The sequence below is a fragment of a genome, unplaced genomic scaffold (genome assembly GCF_019419815.1).
Source record: "Pyrus x bretschneideri cultivar Hongxiangsu unplaced genomic scaffold, Pyrus_bretschneideri_v1 Contig22, whole genome shotgun sequence".
Lineage (NCBI taxonomy): Eukaryota > Viridiplantae > Streptophyta > Magnoliopsida > Rosales > Rosaceae > Pyrus > Pyrus x bretschneideri.
Genome location: NW_025999524.1, coordinates 5,904,586 through 5,914,817, shown reverse-complemented (window position 1 = coordinate 5,914,817; position 10,232 = coordinate 5,904,586). Strand labels below are relative to the sequence as shown.

Below are 10,232 nucleotides of genomic sequence, written 5' to 3'. Positions count from 1 at the left end.
TTCGATTCTCATTTTCACTTGACAATTAATAATTTTTTTCTTTCTAAATAAGTAAACACGTTACTCTTTATGTACACAATTTCTATTCATAACTTCAACTATTTCAAATACATAAACATATGCAAACGAAATCGGAAAGTGTCCTCTTAGGTCTAGAAAAAATAGAGTGGGTGTGGTGAGAAATATGTCCAATATAAAGGACCCCAGTATAAACACCCTATTGCAAATTTTATCATACTATCAAATTTTTATTTCTTTTAAATAAATAAAAAAAACCAGGGCTTAGCTTACATCCTCATCATCATATCATACCCCCAAACACTTCCTCGTTCTCTCAATCTCTCTCTCTTTCTCAGATCTTTGTGGCGGCTCTTCTTCAAGATTGGATCGGCCTCTCCCTTTCTCTCTCTCTCCCTATCTTGGAATCGATCGGATTCCGTCACGGTCCGCCGGCGTCTCAACCCAATAGTCGCCATGGTAGTCGGCGCACAACCGCAGCCGCAACCACAACAGCAGCAGCAGCAGCAGCTACAACAGAAGCCGCCGCAGCAACCGGAAACTTCGGCTGAAGAGGAGGCCTTGAAGAGGAACACCGATTGCGTCTACTTTCTCGCCTCGCCTCTTACCTGCAAAAAGGTTTGCCCTTTGTCTTGATTTGAGTTTTGTTCTGGGTATCCTCGCTTTCAATTTTAGGGTTTTAGGTTTTCGTTTCTGGTAAGATCTTTTTGGGATGGGCCGAAATTGTGGTGTAATTTCGGCTATAAGTTTCAGATTTACGTTTTTTCATGCATTGGAATTAGGGTTTCTGGATATGTTTGATGCAATGAATTTCTTTAGGTTAAAGTATGTTCCTTTGGGTAATCTTGATTTTCCTATAGTCTTAAAGAAAATGATAAAACGATTGTCTCAAATTTATTTGTATAGCGCAAGGCCTTATATGTTAAATTGCTGCTAGAATATGTATGTGATAAGTTTCAATGTTAGAATCAATCATGGTTTCGAGACCTTGAAATCTCGATGAGCTTGCTTTAAGGGCTGATTTAATTAATCTATGAGAAGCCTGATTTCGAGCGAATTTATGTTAGAACATGGTTCTTGCAGCTCAAAATTTATCCCCTTTTAAATAGTTTGGCGCGTGTTACATTTTTTCATTAGCCTGCTTGATTGCATCGTCTCTGTTACTTTTGATTCTGAGCTGGGAAAAGTTAGTTTGTTACATAATATGGAGTGTACTTCAGTCTCTTTATGTCACAGGGTATGCTGTCTTTTTTATTTATTTGTTTTTTTTTTCACTTTAGTTTTTGGTGGTTATCATTCGTTACATGGCTTAGTGGATTCCTTTGTTTGTTATTTGAAGTGTCTTATGTAAAGTCAAAAAGCATGTTTCTGTACTAACATACCATCAGTACCAGTACTGGTTTGATTTCCATCGTGCTAACTTCATTGATGCCCTATTGACAGGGAAGTGAATGTGAATACAGACACAGTGAGTATGCCCGGGTCAACCCCAGGGATTGCTGGTACTGGTTGAATGGCAGTTGCTTGAATTTGAAATGCGCGTTTCGGCATCCAGTAAGTCTCTTCTCTCTCTTATTTTATTTCATGTTTAAACCTGTATAAGAACGTTCCTTCTTGCCTGTTACCCACCACTACTTTTATCTGACATTGTTTCTGACCATCTATTTTTCCTGTACAGCCGCTTGATGGCTTGTTAGGAAGCCCGGCAGCAAATTCTGCTGGACCTTCTTTGCCTCTATCACATCCTGTGGCTACGCCTACAACGCCTGCAACTCATGCTGCTTTTAACCCAAGTAAACAAGCAGTCCCCTGTATTTTCTTCCAAAAGGGACAATGTTTAAAGGGTGACAGATGTGCCTTCTCTCATGGACCAAATCCTATGGCTAGTAGTAAAGTTCTACAGACACCAGCTGCTGCCCACGGTACTGAGCCTTCAGGCCTTAAGAAGGCTTTCGGTGGCCTTCAAAAGTGCACTCAAGAGTTGAAGGTTCCCAAGGTAAGTGCCACGAAGTCTGTTGGAGTGCCTCCTGAAGCCAAACCTGCTCCAAAATTTCCGACTGCTCCAATTAGAAATGGAGTTAGCATTGAGAGGAATGTACCATCAACTAAAGCATTGGATGATGAGGCTCTCAGATACAAGGCAACTAGTGTTCCGCCTGTTATCAACGGAGGCTCTACAAGTCAGGCCAATCATTTGCTTCAGGCTCATGTTTCAGACTATCATGGTTTTCAAAATGGGAAGGATGCTGATGAGCATTTGAGGGAGTCTTCTCCTGGATTTGATGTTCTTGTAGATGATGAGCACGGAGATTCTGATTACTACCACGGCGAAGAACGGTTTGGCAGAACAAGAGGTCATGAGGGAAGGAACTTGAATTCTGTGAACGAATATGATTTGGACCGTCCCGTTGATTACACTTCAATGGCTGATGTCGATCAAGAAAGGTTTTGTGACCCATATGACCCTTATGATCGCATGCAAGGGCAGTACGCATGGGACCAGCATAGGGTTTCATCTGAGAGACAATTAGTGGGTCCTGCTCGTCTTGAGAGGAGGGGTTATCGCAAATCTGAGAGTCCGGAGAACATTGATGAGTTAGATCTGAGACATCGTTTATCCAAGCATAGGAGGGTAAACGGTCTGAGATCCATTGTCAGCCATGATTATGCAGTAGACGGCCATGTTGAGGAGCGGAACAACCGTCCTCGTAGGGATTCACAGCAGTTGCCCCCACACGAGGGCTCCCGTAGTAGTCGTCTTCATGGTAGAATAAAGATTCCAGACGGGTCTTCTCCCGTCAATGGTAGTGACTTGCGCCAAGAAAGGGAAGTTGACAGAGCTAGAAGTAGAGGCAGATTGTCACCAGGGAGGCCACAGATATCCTCCCACCAAAGAAGGCTTCGAGACAGAATAAAGGGAAGGGTGGAAGAGGACTACGCTAATGAGAGGAGAAATTTTGGCGCTTCTCGTGTTAGGGGAGATATAATGGATGATCGAGGTGATGACTTTTCTCGTCCAAAGCGTCTTCCAGAGCTGAAAGTTGTGAAAGATGCAGAAAATAAGGAGCAATCTTACCTTGGAAAACGGAAAAGTGTGATGGATAATTATCAACAAGCGGAAGGTGATCTTTCATTTGAAGGGCCAAAGCCTCTCAGTGAAATTCTGAAGAGGAAAAGAGAAGCTGAAGCAGCAGCTTCTGGAAGCAGGAAATCATCTGCCCACAATAAACGAGGCAATAATCAGAGAGAAAGCAGGGAGAGCGATCAAGGCGACTCCCAGACTGCGGTTACAGAGGTGAATAACAGTCTGCCCACTGCGGCGAAGGAAGAGCCCAAGTTTGCAACGGCTGATGCGGTTGGAACTGAAGATGAGAAAATTGACGTGGTTCATGGTCAGTCTTCAGAAGGACATGAGGCTGGAGAGGTCGAGGCTGAAGAGGGTATGATTTATGAGGAGGAAAACGAAATCGAAGGTGAAGATCAGAGGGAAGGAGAGTATGATTACGAGCAGGGGGACGAGGGTGACTATAATTATGAAGGTGAAAATGCAGAGGGCGAAGAGGAATACCTGGAAGAAGATGAAGACGGTGATGACTTTGCTAAGAAGATTGGTGTCGTGTTTTCGTGATTGGGCGAAGGGAAAGATGGAAAAGCAACGGAACGAGGATGACGGCTCTTCCATAAATAGTGTGGAGGACTTTCCAAACCTAATTTAGCAGAATTAGGGATTAGCAGGCCTTTTTGCCCTCTGTTATGACAATCCAAACATTTTCGTTCTACTTACATTCTGATTTAATGGGATTTTTTCCCTTTGTGCTTGAGGCATTTTGCTGTGCTTGTTTGTTGCCTTGCGTGGGTTGACAACTTTTTTTTTTTTGGGTGAACGGGGATTACAACCCAGTGAGAGCTGATCTAATTCAAATGGAAGGTTCATCAAATACAAGAACACCGATATCCATATTATAACTCCAGTTAGCCAACTGATCCGTAAATTTTGAGATTACAAGGGATCGAGCAAATTTTGACCTATTTTAGCAAATATAAACCAGGTGGTGTTATGCAGCACTTGAATTGCTTCTTCAACATTGTTACACACATACTTAAACAGAGCAATTTGACTCGCTCTGAGATCCTGAACCTCATCAATGTAAACAAAATCCATTTGATCACGCACAAATTTTCCATGCCTCAGACGATGACGATGAAGATCAATTACAAAATCAGCCATATCAAATTCACCATTTTCCATCTTCATTTTTTTAATAAGCCTGAAAAACATCGTAGGTTACTTCTCTCGTCTGCAATGCAATGGATCTTGAGCCTCTAAAATCTCAATTGACCGGGACTAAGTGTTCCAGCATCCACGAATCGATCAAGCCTCAAGGCATGAATTACTGAGTGTTCCATCAAGCATCATCAAGAACTTATGAAATGTTATTACAAGAGGGTAAGATTTGGGAGAAATATCCTGAAATGAATCCTTGATATCCTTGAATTGAGATTCCTCCTCATCAAAATCAGCCATATCAATCAAACTTTTCTCGGTTGAATCGCTTCCACCACATGCAAAACTGTAGACAACCAAAAGTTCAGTAGCATCGCTATTCCATGTTATGCTTCAAGAATAATGGTTGTCGTGTGATTGACATATAATCAGCTAGAGTCACAAAAAAGATATAAAAAGCAGTATATTTTTTTGTTGAATAATCCACAAACCTTTTCAAGTGTAGAACATGTTGCTTCACGGTCACAAGAATCTGGCGTAGATTTCTTTCCTGAGTAGCTGAAGAACTCTGCTCAACAGTGCTATTTTTACTACCAAGGCATCCTTGCTCTGCCAACTGAAAACATTGTTCTTTTTGAAATCATTTCATGGTTAAAACTTAAAACTGTGGTTTTCCCTGTTCCCAACCGTCCCAAGTATAAAGGTACTTCTCTGGTAAAGGATAATCTCCATTCCCTGGTCAGTAACTTCAAATGGAAGATCCAACTCTCTACCCTCGTGGTCAGACAACAAGTGATTCACAACACCAGATGACAAGGAGTACAACTTCATGAGCAACAAACTCTCGCTGACCTGTGAATTCTCAACATATCTTCTACCAAATCACTAATAAGTATATGACATGAATCTAATAACTTACTCGAAACTCCACGTTGATGTCCACTGGGTATTGTTTGACTTGGAAAACTACTTCGAAAAGGACATGTAAGAACCCAGGGTAAGCCTGACTGAAGGCTACGTCAAGTTCAACGTCAGTCAAAGACAATTAAAAAAACAAAAGGAAAAATATTAAACAAAATTTAAAAGTTTAAAGTTCAACAACAAACAACACATGTAAAATTCGTCGCAGGTGTGGAACACCAAAATTCGACTAAATCTTCGGAAATCTCAGGCACTGTCTTCCTTGAAGTTGCAAAATTTGATTACCATGCTGGTCCAATCATTATATTTAGATTGTCCAATAGCTAGTTGTAAACTAATTTTCCAATTGTGAGTTGGGCTAACCCCTTGAGCAATCAATTGGACCGCTGCCAATGAACTTAGAATAAGTTCACTGACAGTAACGGTTTCTCATTTTAGAAAATGAAAGAGTGGGAGAATATAGTAAGATCTGCAAGAATTATATATCGTAAGTCTTAATGAAAACAAGTGTTGAAACTCTTGATATTCATAATCCTCTAACTTAATGTCTTGAGAAATCCAAAAGACCATAGCTCCAAGTGTAGCAAAATCTATTCGGATGTCATAATTTGAAGTATCAGTGCAAGTCAATTCAAAAGCTTTGTTGTTGTATATGATGGAATCAACAGAAATATCAATAGAATAGTAGTGCTTGAATAGGCCTCTATACAAATAAATAAACAATTCACAATTTACACAAAACTACACAAACAAACCATCAAACAGAGAAAAAAAATTACCTAAGTATGGATTTAATAGAATGCATTCCATTGTGCCTACGGCTTAATTCGTGCATGCAATCTCGCAACGACCGAATAACTAGTCCAATGAAAAAAATTGCAGTGAAATATTCTTTTTTCAATAAATAAATAAATAAACCCACAAAAGAACAAATATAGAAAAGAATACCTCCTGTGGAAAAGAGGTCTCGGTGATGCTGGGAAGTTGGTTCGAACGCGGGTATCTCAGTGGAAGGAGTTGGTGGTGAAAACGGTGAGGACCGGTAGAACTTAGGGTTTGGGTTTGGATAAAATTACAAGGACGAAGCTTCAGATGATCGAGAAGAACTCGGCAGCGACCGCGGCAGGGATTGCTGCGATTGTTAAGCAATCGTACTATCATCGCCATTTTCTTTCCGATTGCTTCGATTTTTTTTTTCTTTTCAGATTTTCTATCTTTACGTAATCTTAATAATTTTTTAGATAGGATTTTGAGTAACACGTGTTGTCAAAGTGAGTAACTTTCCAGATTTCTTATCTTTATGTAATCTCAATAATTTTTTAAATAGGATTTTGAGTGACACATGTCGCTAAAGTGAGTAACTCTCCAGATTTCTTATCTTTATTTAATCTTTATAATTTTTCGAATAGGATTTCAAGTGCCACGTATTGAGATGTAATTGATTCTGCAAATTTTATATAAAATTTTTATCTACATGACACTTCTTATCTTCAGCTTTCAATGTTGTAGGAATAGTGTAGGTATTTATAGGAAAAAAAAATTAGAAATTTTTTTAAAATTTGTCTAAAAAAAAAATTCAAATTCCAACGATAACATGACAGAAGCATGACGTTAATTAGCTGTTGCTAGTTGGCATCATGCTGACACCAGGTAGCCGTTGACATTCAAATGGGCTGAGCTGGAGGATTGCAAAATGTCAAGCTTGACATTCTGGCGTTGGAAGGCTAGTTGGTTGGTTGGAAATGGCCAAGCCGCTGGCTTGATTTGGGGTTTGGGCCTGATGGGGCCCACAAATTCTTTGGCTTAATTCTTAGTTGAAGATGATTTTCGTGGCATTTCGAATTATTTTTAATCCTATAATCCTTTAGCCAGATTGCTTGATGATGATCTTCTAGCATATAGATGGTGCCGACCTCGAGTAGCTCCATCTATTTGCAATCCTTTGCCTTTTTAACTTTATTATTTAATATTGTAACTCTGGCTGGAAGATGGAAGATGACTTTGGCTGGCCATCGTCAGATTGTTATAAATCATTGCAATCAAGCAGATTACTTGTTTGTTTGGTTCAAAACAGAAAATTACAGTGACGAAATGAAGAAAATATTACATGTCATATCATACTTCCATCCTCTCAACGCCACATTCTGAGCAAAACTTGGAGGTTTGTATTTAGAACCACACATTCGTCGCATAACTTGACTGGATGGTATAATGGCATGAAAACACACACCACACTACAAAATTGTATAATTGTAAAATACAAAACCGCTTATAAACGAAATAATTTAAAATTAGCATTAGTTAAAAATACAAATTAATTTTGAAAAAAACACTTAAAACGCTTTCGACGCTAAGTAAGTAACTATTATCAGACACTCATTAGTTCACATAACAGGAACATTTCATTTTCCCACATCAAATGATATACTCGTAATCCCATAGCGATTTTCAGAAGGTCAGGCTAAGCCAGCCCGACCCAAAATTCTTGGGCTTGAGCATTCCGGATAATGTTGTTAAAATATTTGTATTGCTACTAAATCGCACGAGTTGGATGCGAGAAACTTATGAATACATTGATATATTTATGAATAGTATGTGATGGGTTCTATATATATATATATATGTATATATATATATATATATATATGCAAACTAAAATTCAGGTTTCAATCGAAAGAAAGAAATCCTAATGTTGTAACGTAGCAGACTACTTGAAACAGAGCATTTGCTCCCAAACGCTGAAATTAAATTTTGATCTGTACAGTTATACAACAGAAAACTTTGAAGTCGAATCAAGTTCAAGAGGCCGGTAATATTCTACGTAACCTTAAAGCTACCTTGCAGCCATTTGACCTGCATTTCCAGCCCGGAATCTGACAAAGCTTTCAAGGCTGACCGATATAACCTCCCATCCAACTCTGTCCCTTCCGCTTTCATATCTCTCAAAAGCTTCACCAGCTCATCAATCCGGCCCGTCTTGGAAAAAATTCCAACCATCATTCCAGCCAAAGCCTTGTCCAAAACACCCCCATGAACCCTAAACTCATGGTAATATTTCATACACATTTCATACTCCCCTGCCTTGTTGTAAGCACCTATAATCGTTGTGTAGCTTACCTTATCAGGCACTATCTTCCTTCGCTTCATTTCCGTCCAAATCCTCGAAACTTGCCTCAAATTCTTGTCCCTTCCATGCATATCCATCAAAGAATTGTATATCCATACGTTTGGCTTACACCCTCTTTCTTTCATTTTCGCCACGAGCCTCATTGCGTCTCTTGGCCTCCCCGTTTTCCCATACATCACAACCATGCTAGAATAAGCCACAACACATTTACCAAACCCCTTTTCCTCCATCTCCTCAAAAACCTTTTCTGCTTTCGAGTGAAGCCCTAGGCTGCAATAGACATTGATAATTGACGCATATGTCACTTGCCCTGGCTGGCAGCCCATCGACACCAACTCTTCGAAAACTTTAACTGCAGTCAGGAGCCGGTTTTTCCTAGAGAAGCCACTGACAACCGCACAACATATATTGTCCGAAACCCTGATATTCGCACCCTTCATCGCCTTAACTACCCCGAGAGTCTTCTCCGTCAACCCTTCTTCCACATACATTGATATCATTCTTAAAAACGGATTCGGATCCTTCAACATTTTCTTGCTCTCTCCTTCTTCAAAAAGCTCTTCAGCCACCTCCACTTCTCGAATGCTCGCAAAGGAACAAATCAGCACAGAGTAAATCTTCGAAGAGTCTAAAGGAACTCCACTCTTCGTCACATTTCGAAAAGTTTCAAGAGCTTCAAAAGGCCGTCCCAATTTGCACAGCGACTCGCATAAAATTCCGTATATTTGAGTTGAAAATGGTGCCAAATCTAATTCCCTACTTTTCAGCTCTTCAAACAATTCAACAACTTTTCTACAATCACCCTTTTTCAAATAAGCTTCCATGATCCGGCAATAACATCCAGAATTCGCAGCAACTCCATCGGATTCCATCCGTTCAAACACGGAAATCGTGCTCCTAAACATATGAAGCTCATTATATCCTCGCATCGCTGAATCAAAAGCCGGGACAGCGACGTCATTTCCATGCTCACTAAACACATCAAGCAAAGTCCTAACAATTTTGAACTTCCTAGCTCTAATGCAGCTAGTGACCAATCTAGAGCAAGTATAACCATCAGGCACTACATTATAATTCTTAAAATCCTCACAAACCAAAGTAAACAAACCCCATTTCTTGGAACGAATCAAATGCCTTATCAGCTGCTCCAATGTTGATTTGTTTGGTCTGAATTCGGCCTTCTTTCGCGCTTTCTCGTACTCTTCGTATGCGTAATCTTCGGTTTGAGGGTTTTGAAACAATCGACAGAGTAAGTTGTTTAAGTCATCGGCATCCGGCGACGGAGCTGGACATTTTTCTTGGGATTTTTGTAATTTTATGTCCAATTCAACGACTGGAAAATTGGTGGAGTTTACATTGAAAACTCTGTGATTACTGTAGCTGCTGGTGGGAAGATTGGAAGAGAATAAATTGGTTTTGAATGATGCAATGAAGTTGAATTTGTGGGGATTTTTGGATGAAATTACGCGAGCAGAAGACCAGTCTGCTGAAGTTGCAGCAGAGCTGGCGAGGGACATTGGAGGAGATAAGGCCGTTGAAGGCTTGAATGAAATGAGTGGGGCGGAGACTGTGCATCTGTAAATAAATAAATATATATATTATCCCAAACTGGATTTTTTGCCATGCGTGTAAATCATATGAGCCACTCGTAATGCGACACTTGGAAAATTCAAGGACGTAGAGATATATCTGTTAAAACAAAGGCCACGTAACGTCCAGTGACACAGGGATAGAATCCTCTTCGGATTTCTTCTAGAACACGTGTCTTCTTTTTATTTCTTTCATACGGATCCTCCGGACCTTTCAATCATGTCCATTCAACTGAAATCCAGTTCATTCAACCGAAAAGCGAACAGTAAAAATAAAAATAAAAATAAAAAAACCATCTGATGACCTTAACGTCATCGGAATGAGAAGAAGCTGCAATGGTATCAGCGGCCT

The 10,232-nt window shown here is 39.9% G+C and overlaps 2 protein-coding genes and 1 long non-coding RNA gene across 4 annotated transcripts; 1 reads left to right on the top strand and 2 right to left on the bottom strand.

The window, feature by feature from the left end:
* The first annotated feature begins 293 nt into the window (after positions 1 to 293).
* LOC125477569 (zinc finger CCCH domain-containing protein 17-like) lies at positions 294 to 3,843 on the top strand. Its single transcript, XM_048584802.1, has 3 exons — positions 294 to 636; positions 1,462 to 1,572; positions 1,697 to 3,843. The coding sequence occupies exons 1-3, from the start codon at positions 475 to 477 to the stop codon at positions 3,644 to 3,646; spliced, it is 2,223 nt and encodes a 740-aa protein (XP_048440759.1). The 5' UTR covers positions 294 to 474; the 3' UTR covers positions 3,647 to 3,843.
* Positions 3,844 to 4,027: 184 nt separating this feature from the next.
* On the bottom strand, positions 4,028 to 6,425 carry LOC125477570. 2 transcript variants are annotated; one of them, XR_007258602.1, is made up of 4 exons: positions 6,113 to 6,404; positions 5,944 to 6,022; positions 4,735 to 5,257; positions 4,028 to 4,589 (listed from the first exon to the last, which is right to left on the bottom strand). It is a non-coding gene; the product is annotated as an uncharacterized LOC125477570 (long non-coding RNA). The 2 variants fall into 2 exon arrangements; XR_007258601.1 differs by having other exon boundaries at positions 4,735 to 6,022; positions 6,113 to 6,425.
* A 1,447-nt stretch (positions 6,426 to 7,872) lies between these two features.
* LOC103943158 (pentatricopeptide repeat-containing protein At5g13770, chloroplastic) lies at positions 7,873 to 9,869 on the bottom strand. The gene has a single exon (XM_009353375.3). It carries the CDS (start codon positions 9,806 to 9,808, stop codon positions 7,982 to 7,984), a length of 1,827 nt encoding a protein of 608 aa, XP_009351650.1. The 5' UTR covers positions 9,809 to 9,869; the 3' UTR covers positions 7,873 to 7,981.
* Positions 9,870 to 10,232: the final 363 nt, after the last annotated feature.

Excerpts from the sequence above, each read along its gene's own strand:
- LOC125477569 (XM_048584802.1), top strand. The coding sequence starts at position 475 with ATGGTAGTCGGCGCACAACCGCAGCCGCAACCACAACAGCAGCAGCAG. Across the intron at positions 637-1,461 it reads CGCCTCTTACCTGCAAAAAG|GGAAGTGAATGTGAATACAG; the intron begins GTTTGCCCTTTG and ends CCCTATTGACAG. Across the intron at positions 1,573-1,696 it reads AATGCGCGTTTCGGCATCCA|CCGCTTGATGGCTTGTTAGG; the intron begins GTAAGTCTCTTC and ends TTTCCTGTACAG.
- LOC103943158 (XM_009353375.3), bottom strand. The coding sequence starts at position 9,808 with ATGTCCCTCGCCAGCTCTGCTGCAACTTCAGCAGACTGGTCTTCTGCT.